At 44.7% G+C, this 14,418-nt stretch overlaps 1 protein-coding gene across 1 annotated transcript in view; it reads left to right on the forward strand.

The window, feature by feature from the left end:
- Positions 1 to 14,418, forward strand: part of LOC147702880 (electrogenic sodium bicarbonate cotransporter 1-like) — a 386,862-nt gene that overhangs the window by 255,762 nt on the left and 116,682 nt on the right. The window contains exon 12 of the mRNA XM_086931461.1: positions 6,826 to 6,896. Within this exon, the coding sequence (XP_086787587.1) occupies positions 6,826 to 6,896 (71 nt within the window). The remainder of the gene's footprint in view (positions 1 to 6,825; positions 6,897 to 14,418) is intronic.

The raw sequence follows: 14,418 nt of genomic DNA on the forward strand, positions 1-14,418 counted from the left end.
ATTTATTTGACAGCAGGTGTCAAGTAAGACACAAGTGAAGCGGCCAGTTAGGGGTTAAGTGGCAAGTGCGACAATCCATTAGAAAGGCGCTAAAAATGGAAAGAAAGCGCTGTGAAACGGGGCACCACTGCCGCCGGACCAAAACTAGGTGAACAGTATTCCTATCGCCCCCAGGGAAAAAAAATAGAAAGGGCTTTAAACCCCTTACGCAATGACCACCATGCAGAATCGAAACAAAGAAAAGCAACATTAAACACAAGGGAAGCCCCTCATTTTATCACAACACAGGACCCCCAAAGCTTCACGAAGGGACCTTCTTTTCCAGGCTACTGGGGCAATGCATATCTATTTTTTCACAAGGGGAGGGGGCACAATTTATAAGTATCTGCTAGTTGCCCCAGCGTGCTTCTAAGCGCCTTCGACATATACGCAAGCATAAACCAACAGAAGTGGGGGTGACAACCTGAAGACGCAAAAAAGCGATTTGGCCAGGGTCCCGCTCGCTTATCTAAAAGCCATCAAAAGAACCTTGACAGCCCTGGTCAACAGCTAAGCGCCTTAAAGCGGCGGCGCTATCAGAAATACAGCGCTTTTTCACGATCTGGAAAAGGCAATGGGCAGCTCTGTCATATCGCAAACTCACCATGAAGCAGCGGCGTCATACAAAGTACATGCATGAACATTCCGCAACATATTAACCATAAAAACAAACGCCATATACTTTCCAGAAACAACTGACGAAATGTCACTATTTACCCAAATGTCATGCCTGGGAGGAGGGGGCAATGAATTATCGCCCTCCGTAACAAGTTCTTCCCCCCAAGCAAGACTCTCCGGTTGTCCCATTTGCAGTGGGAGCTGTGCATCCTGGCCCGGATTTTAACAAGTGCATTCTGGGACTTGTGGTGTTGTTCTACGTTGCATATAGCGCGCACTACAAATCACGTAAGGCAGAGAACACTTAAGGAACGGGCGACTTACTCAAGCCCAACGCGGGACACATTACAAATCTACGTGAAGAGCAAAGGGCATTAAAGTTATACCCATCCCCACCCACCTAACGAATGAAAATAAATAAAATAACAAGAAGCCGCGTGGAGGGAACGGCTCCCAAACACCAGTGGGCCAGTCACGGAGCCCCCACCAGCCCTCCTTCACTTACCGGGCGGTTCGTGGGGGACTCCGGTCCTTTCTCCTGTGTGGCGGTAGCGCTTTGCGGGGCTCTCTCAGCACATGAGAGCCCCGCCTTCACAATGCTCCCGGCCCGCTACCTGTTCCCCCGGTCCCCCATCTCGGGACCGGGCCGTCAATGGCTCGCGCTGTTTGTTTCTTTTTCCCCGGCGGCAGCGAGCAGCCAATCGGTGCGCGGCGGCAGGCGGGACTTCCCTCCAAATGCGGAAGTCCCGCCCCGCGTCAGGCACCGTAGTGCCTGGCTTCCTGTTTTGCGGCGCTCGGGCCGCGGCGGTGATTCTCGGGCATTTAAGAGGGGTGGACACCCTCGAGACCAAAAGTAAACAGTGAAGCGAGGTGGGCACTCGCAAAGGGCGCCATAATCGGGGTGGCACCCGTCAATTAAGAATAAAGTGCAACGAAGCACTCGGGGGTACCAAATTACTGCAAACCCCGGAATCCAATCACCACACGGCAACAGTGGTGACGCTGCGCCGCACGGGCCAATCCCGTCGCGGCGTTTGGTGAGGGGGCTCGGCTCTCCCGTCCAATCGGAGAGCAGCGGGCTCGTTTTCGGTCGCGTTGCTACCGGCAAGGTACGGGGCCCTTCGTCGGGGGTTTACTGATCCCGGGTTGCGGTGGTGAAGCTGCACACAGGTTATTTTAGTGCGCTCTGCTCGGGGAAGGCTCACAAACCTTCAGTCTGCACCAAACACGTGTCGATGGATTCGGGGGCGTTCCCGGCGTCGCGTGACGTCGCCAAAGCCAAAGAATCTCGGGAACGCCCCCGTGTCTGGTCCGGCATTGATGGACAGGCCCCTCGTCCAATGGCTAGGCTCCATTTATGGAGCTAGCCAATGGGACGGGGGGGCGTGTTCCATAGTGCTTACTGTACTCAATAGATTTCTCTGGAGGAGGAGCCTAACGGCTCCGCCCCCCAGCGAAACCTAAAAAAGGGGCATTCTTGCTACTAAACAGTAAGACTTGTTTAGTGAGGGTTGTGCACCCACTCATGAAAGAGCTATCCAAGGCACGTAGAATGCTACTGAAATATATAGATTAAATACATTACTGGTAAATTCAAATCTATCTGTTCTTTTTTTGTTAGATGATCATTTTAAATTGAAACTGAAAGGGCTGACACACTTTCATGCCTATCAGAGGTAGGGTTGCCAACCTCTGAAAAAAAATTAGGAATTTGTACATGTTTGAAATCCTAACGCAGCAAGGAGTTGGTACTTTTATTATATGATTTTTAGTTAAATCCGCTAAAAATGCTCTTAGCCCTCACTTTGGCGTCTGTTTGCATTAGTAATCATTTAGTATTACTGTAAACATATCGTAAATGCTTTTGAAGTGTTTTATCTTGTATATTTCAAATATAAATTTCAATGTGAAAAATACCTCCTTTTGCAGACTTTTAACTTTTTGACATTTATCTTTAACTGAGCATAACATAGCAATGCTGGCCATGAGGCTAAAACACCAGGCAGGTGGTTCCCTAACCAGACACAACTGCTCTGGCTGAACAGCGGACAAGCTTGTCCAGCATCACCCTCTCATGACCTTCCAGTAACTACCTGCTTCTTTCTCCATTCTGGTACAGTGATGAGACTGGGCGAAAAGGGCAATGCGCATTGAGGCTTGGGTGGAATGTTGTAGGATCAAGACAGCTCAAAATGTGTCTAATGGACATAGGCACACTTTTGAAGATCGAGTTACACTATTACTTTTAGGCACTGAAAATCCATTTAGGCCTCCATGGAAAGGCTTAGCTACCTTGCTATGGTCACATACTCAGTGATACCAGGTTTGGTAACTACTGTTGTCTTGCCGAATGCCAGCACTGCCTTGCGGAAAATTGTTCCAGCTCCACTGCATGACATGTTATCTTATAGCAATCCTAAACTAATAGACACAGGTCCATGCCTATGCCTACCAAACCCAGTAATGCACAACATTTGCCAGAAACTCCACTTTACACAGAAGCCACTAAATACAAAAAATAAATACAAGGTCAGGCTTTCAAATTGAATGTGTGGGGTGGAATAGCTTTCAAATGGGCCACCACCGGAGCTGACTATGTAGTGTTAGGCATCTGAAAGGGGTAAGGGGCGTTCAACCTGTGCCTTGATGTGGTGAAGGAGGGCATCCAGAATTGCTGACTGAAAGCCATAGAGCTTGGATCAGCTTACTAGAAGGAGGTCAGCCACTAAATCTGACCAGGAGTCCCTACTATTTTTTCTTCAGGAGAGGCCAGAGAATTCGTTGGGAAGGTGTTGTTGTAAAGAGGTTTGCCATTGAGGCAAAGATGCTCTTCTTAGCCTTCTGGTCTACCCATGGAGGTAGAGGAGAAATGGAATCATGGAAAGTGCATTGCCAATAGGGTTGGTTCATATTGATATTGGCAAGATTAATTGAAGCATGCTGCATCAACCTTCGCTTATAGGCTCTGGTCACCACACAAAAACAGGATAATGAACCATTTAGTGATGCTCAAATTTCTTGGTAAGGGGTGGCATATGTTGCAAACAAATATATGGACTGAATATGAGAAACACAAAGCTCCCACAAGCCTTTCAATGTACGTTTATTTCTTTGAAGTATTCCGAAAATATACATCTAATGTAATTTAGAATCATATTTTTGAAAGAAATTATGTATTCTAAACAGATCAACTCTTAAGCTGATTATGGGGTTTCTTGGCACATATTTTGGTAATGTCTTAAGGCTTGCATAATGTTGCTTGAAAGAATAAAATCCCTTAAATCGCAAATTTCTGAACAATTTGAAGTTAAATGGAACATACATCGCCACTAAATACTATGAACAATGTACTTTTGTTACAGAGGAAACGATGCATACTGGTAATCATGTTAATCCATCATGAGGATCTTCACTAAGGGCCATATGTATCAACAAACCCTTTTGCGATTCCTAAATAGCGATTTTTAAGGAATCGCTATTTAGGAATCGCAAAATGGTATGTATGAAGAAAATTGCATTTTTTTAGCGATTCCTTAATCTTCCTTATTTGCGAATTCGCATTTTGCAAATTCGCAATTAAGGAATAATTTCCAATGCATTCCTATGGGCCAGGAGGCCCCTAGGAATGATTGCGAAATAATTCTCAAATTGCGAATTCGCAATTTGCTAATCGCAATTTGAGAATTATTTCAAGGGTGCAGCGGGGTCTCAAAGACACCCTGCTGCACCCCTGAAATGTACATGAGTGTGCATATGACGCACATACATGCCCTATGGGCATGTGTGTGCATCACATGCCACCTTCAAATATATCAAATTGTGCATTTTTTGAAGAATTCGCAAGTTACCATCAACTACAAGTTGGTGGTAATTTGCGAATTCTTAACCATTATTCGCAGCCCAAAAATGCTACATACATGGCATTTAAGGAATTGCAAAAATGTGATTCCTTAAATGCTATGGCAAAATAAGGAATCGCAAATCTTTGCTATTCCTTATTTTGCTAATATTTCATACATCCCAAAACATGCAAAAAGGCCGTTTGCGATTCGCCAAGGCCGAAATTCTGCGAATATCGGCCTTTGCGATTCGAAAAAGGCTTGATACATATGGCCCTTTATCCGAAAAACTGTAAAACACCGCCTGTGCAAGGTCCCGTAACACGTCATTTTTTTTGTGTTTATGCCCAGCACTGGAAAGGTATTACACATTACAAAGTAACGGAAAAGCACAAAAAATGAACATGAGCAACACATCACAAAATGTATACATTTTTTTTAAAAACAGAGTAGCACGAGTAGACAAGTTCCAGTCAAAAAAAAAATTCCTTTTTTTAGTACGTTTCAGACTGAGGACAGAGCCTGGCAGTCATTGAGTGATAGGGAGGAATACCTGAGCACTTTCCAAGAAACAGAAAAAAAATAACCAGAAGAAGTGTTAAGACTAAAGACAAACAAGCGCACGCGCCTTGTGCCGCAGCAGGGGTAGGCGCGTGCACACCTCGTGCGGCAGCAGGGAGGAGAAGGGGGTCCTGCGCGATTCCCTTGCAGGAGCGATAATTGCTACCATATGGCGGCACTCGCTCCAGCAAGGGAATCGCCACACGTGCACGCGTTGCCATTGAAGGCAATGGAACACGTGCACGTTTTAGCCTGAAAAAGGCGATTGATGGCTACAGGTCTCTTTCCTATGCAGTGCATGTGCGCTGCGTAGGCGAGACCTAAAAATTAATTGTGTCCTTGTGTAACTATGGTGACGAGATCTTGAGAACCAAAAACCGAGACATTTTGAAAAAAAAAGAAAAAGGACTACAATTTTCCATCCACGAAATGGCACAGAATGACAGCTCTCATCAACATAGGTTCACAGAAGATGCATTAGGAAAATAAATAAAATGTAATTTCTACAACCAACATATTACCTATTAATTAAATTGCTTGCTTATAACAGCTGCTAACTAGTACAGCTTTAGAACACCCAAAAAAGTGCCTCTCACTGTTGTCAGTCGACCCCCTCTAAAAACCGGGACGCTAGATTTACAAAAAAATAGTGGAACACAGCGCACCAACCAAAGTTGCTGCACTTAATTCTCTAGGTTGAGAGAGCAGCGCTTTCGTCCCTTGCAGGTTCTCTTTAAGGCTGCCTAGCGCCACTCATAGGTGTTTGCATGCAGTTCAGGATAGATGTTGTACTAGAAGGGTACACTTCCTGTACAAAATCCTATTATTAGACTATTTTTTAACATTTGATGTCTGCGGTACGGAGCAGCACACATTAAATGCTTGAAATGTTTGGAAAAATGTAAGCATTTCTCCTACTTACCCTGTTTCAAGGAGCTATTATTTTTTTACGTAAAGCCAAACAGTCTTTGTAGATCTGGCTGTACCACCCATGGAACGCCCCCTTCAATTAAAGTTCACAAAGCTCTATATGTGCTACTTTAAGGGCTACTTTCCAGCACAACAAAGTTTTGCGCTGGAAAGTAAATCCTTGTTAAACCCTTTACATTACCCTGCATGACTTTGTGGCAGTGCAAAGTGTTGATAAATGTTACAATATGCGTGTGGGGCCCTAAGAAAGTGTGGTGCTTGGTAAATAAAGACCGCCCTCCTTTTGATGAACCTGTATGCAGTTTGTTTTGGGAGTATTTTATTCCTTGTAATACACACCGTATGGCACCTGATTCGCTCCACTTGTCATTTATTGGGGAAGATGACGGTAGATGTCGGAACACCCTGCATTCAAACTTCAATTTTAAAACTACAAGCTTAGGTCAGAACCACATTTTACAACATGTGCATTACATTAATAACTATCCTGTTACCTTCAAGGAATCTATTATTTACGTCATTTTAATATCAAAAGGCGTTTTATTCTCCCTCGTGCATGCAGTGGTCTTGCAGAGACGTTGCTATCAATAGTGCAGCAGGTGCAGTGGCCCTTGGGTCCAGGGGTGTGAGGGGCCAGTGGCGCCTCTAATACAGCTTTTCTGCTACCAAACAAAGGGATCGGGCGTACTTCTTTAGCAAGTAATTGACAAGTGTTTAGGGGGGAGTTGCAGTCTCCGATTGATAGTGATGGTCCTGTTCATCATTATTGTTATCTTTGTTCCATCCAGTTGCACGAGAAGGAGAAACAGAATCAATTACTGTTTTGTTTTTCTTACAGATAACCAGTCAGTACTGAATGAAACCACATTTGATGTTTACAACTCTTCTATGAATTATTCTTCCTTCTTGGTAAGTTGCATTGGCACTTTGCAGCATCATGTGGTCTTTCCCAGAAGAAAGCAACACACGTATAGCTCATCGGCTTTTAGTTTGATGTTTTCAAAGGGATTTTTGAAACCTTATGATGAGCAGACAGTACATGTTATTCGATGTTGTATCAAGCAGAATATTATAATGCAAGCCTTTTTTACCAAGGGGCATTATTTGTGGATTAATCGAACATTTATTGAAGTCCGGCCCAACACTGGCAATTCTAGGTTTTATCCCTAGGGTACAGACTTGAGAGACTATGCCTTTCACCCCAGTCCTGAGAGTTGTGACCTCCTTGGTATGCCTTCCTAGGTTTCTGTGGTGCTTACATGGTCCCAAAGAAGAACAGATATCCTGTTGCCACAGCAGGAGCCTCTGGCACTCAGGGCCTGAGATATAAACAGTGGGTTCCTTGTGGCCCATTCAGAAAAGAAAACAAAAATCTGCTCTTGGTTTCCTCCCAAATATGGAGTTCAAATTCTTTGGAATTCACAGGAGTGCCTTGGGAAAGTTTCAACTGTCTCGGGGTTACTCCTCGACTCTTTTTGTGAAATCCATTTTCATGCAAAAATCCAAAAACATGCGCAAATGCGCCTGCTGTTTTTTTTTCCCCCACAAGCAAAATGTTTGCTGACTGACAAATCGCTTCTCATAAACCCTGACTAACTTTGGGGTTCTCTGCCCTTTACAACCCTGGAAAGGGATTTACTCCTGCCCTTGACAGAAGTAAATCTCTAACAGTTTCCAGGGTGAATATGTCATGAAAAGTTTTATGATACTCATAAACGTAAATGTTTATAGGTGTGCACAAATGTACAGCTAATTCCCACCCAGAAAATGCCCGCTGCCTGCTATGTGGAGAAAATGTACTCCTGGGCAGGCGCCCCCCGCGACTAGGGGAGGGGCGCCCTTAGTAGCGCCATGGGACCGAAACCTCCTCCGGGGCAGGATGAGGAGGGGGGCCGGTGATGTCACTTGGGAGTGCGGAGGAACACATAACCGAAACTTAGGAGTTTATTTAGGGCAGCTCCCTATAGGTCTTGTCCTCTTTGTCCTTTCGGACTCTAGGGAAGTGGCAGGAGCATCGTCAACCACCCACCCACCCGGCAGAAGATGAAGGGGGAGCGTTGGTGGAGTGCTGACAGTTAACAGCATAGGGGCATGCACAACAATGGAGGTTCAGTGACTGGATGGACCCCAGGAGGGGGTAGGAATGAAGTGTGCACAGGGTAGGTGAGGAGGAAGGACTGACCTGCTGGTGGTCCTGGACTCTACTGCCCTAACCCACAAAGTATGGACTGAGTAGAATCTTGGGGAGGTTGTTTGTGTTCAGGTTTCCTATGTGGGCCGGATATTTGTCATGAAGTGCCCGCTCCCTGCTATGTGGAGAAAATAAACTTCTAAGAAAGTCTTTCTATGAGTGCTATCCAAGAAGCAATGTACGACCGTAGTGTATAGTTACAGCCCGAAATGGTACCATTTATGGCTGTCGGGAACCCGCAAAAAGGATACTTGGCAAGACCAGCCAGTGTTACTACTGTGTAACTGAGTATAACACATTTGAGGAATCAAATCGGGGGATCAAGGCAGGATTTTCCCTGTGAGTTTCTTGCCTTTCATAAACTCCGGTCTGATCCCATTCCTCCCTGGACACTAGCTCTCCACCCTGGAAACGCTTGCAGATGTTCTCCAGGACGTTAATAAGATCAGAGCATGGCCACAAATGTTGTGAGGATGCAGGGCTAGACGTTTTTTTAATTTCTGTAATTTTTTATTGAGTGAAAAAAAAGGGCATATATATATTTACATGGAGCATGGGATGTACATGAGTGGAAAGAAAAGAGAGAAAGAAGAAGGAGTATAGGAGGGACACGGGAAAAATGTTCCTCCCTTGAGGAAAAAAAAGGAAACAAAAAACGCTAATAGGCCCATCAGCCTTAATTTGTCCAAAAGGATTCGCGTAGAGTGCCTATAACTCCACACTGAGAAGAAACCTGATGCCACATGGCACTCCCAATAATACGCCTGGGAAGTGTCCAGTGGCACAGCTTAGCAGACGTACTACTAGGAATGTTTCTGAGCTCCCAAAAGTACGTTTACATCCTTGCATGGGACTAAGTCTCGGATGTACATGTCTAACACTTGTTTGTGAATTAGCCCCATGTCAGAAAAACTTTTCATAAGTTGAAAGCCATCTTTTTTGATTGCCAGAAGTGTCTTAGGTTTGCAAAAAGGCTGTTTGCATGTGTAATTTAAACTTACACATGCAAGTAGCTTTATAAATCTAGTCCTCTCGGTTTACTCTCACAAAAAGCAAGAATAGCATAAGGACTGTGGTTAATTCAAGACACCTTTTTAGCAATCCCTCCACATTGAACATTGCAGTTAAGTAAAAGGTCAGAGGTCAGTTATTATTGGAGAACTGAAGTGCTACATTCAAAACTATAATTGTGTACATCAAAAACGTTTTTAAATTGCAAGAGATTTAGTCCTACTATAAAATAATAATATAAGCACCCCTCCCCGCTACCCGGACATGAACGCCAGTACAATTTCCGTGGGATGGTGCACTGGTCGAAAAATACAAAATGGGGGACACAAAAAAACTGAGGGCCTTATTTATGAAGGCCTTGCGCCGCCGGTGCGTCACTTTTAACATGGGAAAAAGTGACGCACCGGTGGCGCAAGGCTTTCATAAATGAGGCCCTGAATGTTTAATCCACCTCTAGCACAGACCACGTTAAAGTCCATTAGCTACTGAAAACCACCTCCTTTACTATCGCGTTTTCATTCTTTATGGACGAATCACCTTTACCTATATTGTCCAGCAAACAAATGTCAACTTCTATTATATATTCTGAACATCATTTTAGGTCACAATACACAGGTAAAGAGGTAGGAATTTAACGGACGCCGAAGTAAGATTTTTTTCTTGTCATATATTTGCGACTGATTGCTTTTCATCTGCAGTTGGTGAGGAGGTGAGGTGTGTTTAGTCTCATGAGGGCCGTTGTCATACTATTATGGTGGTGGTGGGTCCAGCTGATTTTATCTGGTTTGGTGTTCTTAATGTAGGGGACGTCGCCTCGGCTGTGGTCTATCTTTGCTCATTTGTTTATGTCTACGGTTGCAACAGCATTCATAGCCGCATTCACTTGTCTTTCTGTTGAAGCACTGGATGTGCCAGGTCGGTTCCATTTGCAGGTTGCTTTCTCTCACTTTATGTGAATGGGAGTTTGATGGCGGACCTGCAGTGCTTCCAGTTTCATATGCTGTGTAAAACATTTGCGATCTTATTGTCTTTCACACTTATGATTATAAGCAGGTTTGTGACAAAATTATCTTGTTATCCCATGATTGTTGAAGTGTATTTTTGATATTTTTGGCGTGTGTGTGTTTGTGGTGATACGATTTGTTTCAGGCCTCTGCCTTGTACTTTTCCCCATATTGCATTGTCAGTGTAGTGTGCTGTGTATCCCATTTACTGGCAGTTCCCATGGTATGCATGACTGTCCATCCGAGGGAATATGAAATCCTAACTCATAGTGCTAGCCTTTTTAGGTCTCGCCTAAGCAGCGCACATGCACTACATAGGAGACCTTTAGCCGCTGTGAAGCTCTTTTTCAAAGCACATTCTCATGCTTGTGGCGGCATACGCCTTGCGGGAGTGCGCAGCGGCGCGCCACAAGCACGAGCATGTGCTTTGAAAAAGAGGAGGATGCGCTAGCACCTTCACCATGCTTTTTTTTAAAATTCCTTTTAAAGCGCGCGTTCATCACTCCCGGGCTTGTTCTGTTTGTAGATCCATGTTCTGCCGTCTTAGTTGAACAATTATCCTGAACTAGTACTACTTTAACTGTCATTTATCTGATAACTTCCATAACCCTGACTCTCACGGTGACTGGTATTCCAGTCTTTGCAGCACGCATGCGTGAGTGTTCCAAGGAGCATGGATGATCAATCATTCGTATGGAGTCTGTGCACTGAGCTAACTACAGATGCTGTGATTGTAAAGGTAGTGGGTGAACTCGCATGTTTATTCCTCGTGGAATTTTTGTGGGATGCACGATTTACACAAGGCTGTAGACTGCTTACAAACTGTACAGGATGTTGGCCCTACCCACACGAAATATCCACGAAATATCTGCTCAATCATTTGGGTGGTCTTCTACTTAAAAATAGCTCTCAAGGTATGCCCTCTGGTATAAACATCGATGTATCGGGCAGTATCTCAGCTGCATGACATTGTCTACTCGAATCAGCCTCCTTAATGCAAAAATCGCACAAAAAGCGAAAACACGAAATATAAGAGACACACTAAACACAATAATGATTTACGTGAGATTAAACTCTTGTAGAAAAGTCACCTGGGACTACTTGTGAAAAGTGCCAGCTGCAGTGAGTTAAAGGCCAATTCCTTCATCGTGGCACTGCAAACTCCTCACATTCCCTATCATTGGGCTCAATCACCTCACCGTGGCTGATCATGTATCCACAGCAATTCACAAGTTCTTGTCTTATGCAGTTAGCTCCTCGCAGTGTCTTTCAAGGTGCCCCAAGCTAGCACACTGCCTTCCCATGTGCCAAAATCCCTAAATGTATATGTCTGAGACTGAGACCAAGTAACATGGGCCTCGTGTTGTTTATCCATGCGCATCAATCTTTCTGCTTCATCAGGTCAAGTGTTCTAAGCACCTCTAGCTGTTGTTCATGCTCACCAAAAACTTCAATTTGCTTGTGTGCAGAAGCTCCCCCCACTTTTTGTCTGTTGTGTACCCTACACTCCTCACACTGTCTACCAAATGCTCCATACTCCTCACTGTGATTGTTCATGTGCCCAAAGCTTCTCTTGCTCTGTTCGTGAGCACCACATTTCATGCCTCGTGCGCATCAACCTTCTCACTTCACCAGTTCATGTGAAGTAAGCTCATCATCCATGCAGCCCAGAAATGTTACACTATCCTCAAAAAAGCTTCTCACTGTCTCACCATCTGATCCAAGCCCCCTATATCTGTCTATCCTCTCATATGTCTGCCCTTGTATATATCAAGTTACTTATGCAAGCTGACCCTGTGCCAAAGCTCCCCACGATGTCTGACCATGTCTCCCAGTGAGTGAACAGCAGTTACATTAAGACCAGCTCCATAGGAATATACTCCATCCTATATCACTCAAGAGAAGCTTCTGTAAGTCCCGCCTACTATCCTCTTCACAGGACAGAGCCAAATTAGCCTACCCAGGAAATACATTTGAAAGTCATCCTAACACATTGTGTTTCCGGAAAAAGATATCAAGCTGGAGACCCAGACAAACAGGAAGCTAGGTTGAATTTCGGACAACCTGCAGTCCACAGCTTTGAATGAAGCAGGCACTTTGTAAAACATTAGATGGGTGCTGCGTTGTGACCTAGAAATGATTGGAAGATGTTATTCTGAAACAACACACCATCACTTTTCTAGGGCACTTTAACACCCCACTCCAGCTCACATCCATACTGTTTGCACACACACACACACAAACACATTCACGCATGCACGCATGCATTCACGCACACGCACGCACACACAAACACACACACACAAACAGACACACAAACTTTATGCAGCAGGGGCAGTTGCACCAGAGCCTTGAAGCTTCTGGGAACTGTCGAGTGCCTATTACTGCTTCATTTCAGATTTCTTACATTAGCCAAGTAGCCTATCTCCCTGTAGCACTACAGGCCATCACACGCTGCCTACCCCGCTGCGCACTATCATGCACTTTGCACCAGGCTCCGTGGCTAACTACAAAATATGCTTCGTGTCTGTGCTGTTGTAACACCTCCATCTATCACCTCCTTCGCAAGGCAACATCCCAGAACCCACCTCTCCCCCTGTAGCCTATGAAACTACACTTACTAAACCACTCCTACCTTCTGTGCACCCGGTGCAGTGGCACCCGGCCCCACACAAACCCACTCAACCATGATCACTGCTGTACTTAACCCATACATTTTGGCCTTTCCCACCCCAAGTCTTTGCCCCACATTTCCAAGGGCGCAGGTACCACTTGTACAAGAGGTGAGATGGCTCGACAACATTCTTCTTTCTGCGCATTTGAGCCTCACCCGCATATGAGGTGCTATTTACTCCATTAATACTTATTAACAACCAAAAAACATCTTTGTCTCCCTTTTACACTTCCAAGCTTTACAATTTCCCTTCATGTTCTTTTAATGTGGACAACATGGCTGAAATGCTTTTCAATGTTTCTTTATCCATGTTGCACGGCAGCACTGCTGCTGTGCAATATGACTGAAAGTTTTAAGCAAACAAGCATTGGCATAGCCAATAGGTCTCACCTTTGGGACCTTATAAGTGTTTAGTTATCCAGCACAATATCCTTGGTGCAACAACATTAACTGTTGCATGGCTAAACACTTATAAGGTCCCAAAGGCGAGACCTATTGGCTATGCCAATGCTTGTTACATAGTGGTTGTTACCATAGTTCAGATGTATACCACTATAGGTTAAACATATTATTACCCACTGAATGAATGCACACTATCCCTTTATTACCCGAGTCAGTCATGCTCAATGTATCGACATAAGAAGCATGGAAGGCTGAATTGCCTGCTAGTGTTTGCAAAGTGTAAGTTAGAAAACAAGTAACCACAAGGAGCGGTTAATTCACCGCCTGTCCTTGCTGCTGTGTGTAAACTGTCCTCTTCAAACAGCAGTGCGTTTGTGCCTGTACCCTGCAATTCTTGTTCGCCTTACTTTTCCTTCTCCACGTGTTGTGCAAACTGACCAGGGTGCTCGGTACCGTGCTACGGTGTTGGTGATGCAAATGACCTCAGGACAGCCTATTTGTTAGGTCTGCCTAGAGTGAGGTATATCTCTCTCTTGCAGAGTTAGTAATACACCTCTAAGAAGCACAAAGGGCTCTGCACTCAGTGAAACACACCAGGCCTGTTCTTTGTCCAGTGCAGTCTGGCCTTTCATAACTGAAGTTAGTTATGCGAGTATCCACGGAACAGAGGAAAGGTTGTCATTAGTGCTGGCTGCATTGGGCTCCAGCACAGGGACTGACAGCAATGCAACGGTCGTGTTAGTCTGTGTCTCTAGTTTTCAGATGGCTGCCATGATGTGACGGGGCTGGATCAGCAGTTTATTGTAATGCTCTGGAGGAGCAGAGGGGGGAAGGCCTTTGCAAGGATGATCTTTTTCAAGTGAATGTAACAGGAGAGGCCCCGGCAAGGGAGAGCTCTGCTTCATAATTTTTTTTCACTGTACTCTTCTACTTAAAACATAGTCGAAAGACTGTCTAGATTCTAGAACATGGTTACTCCCTGTGCATAAACACACTGTTTCTTCCATGTAAAGTCAAACGCTCAATAAAAGTGGCTCGATTTGTCAGTACAAGCAATACACAAAAGTCGAGTTTGCCCTTGTGAATCTATTTTCACGATTTCAGTATTACACTTGTGTAAGTCTGCCGGAGTAGGGAGTGGAAATTACA

This window comes from Lissotriton vulgaris, chromosome 7, assembly GCF_964263255.1.
Source record: "Lissotriton vulgaris chromosome 7, aLisVul1.2, whole genome shotgun sequence".
NCBI classification, from domain to species: domain Eukaryota; kingdom Metazoa; phylum Chordata; class Amphibia; order Caudata; family Salamandridae; genus Lissotriton; species Lissotriton vulgaris.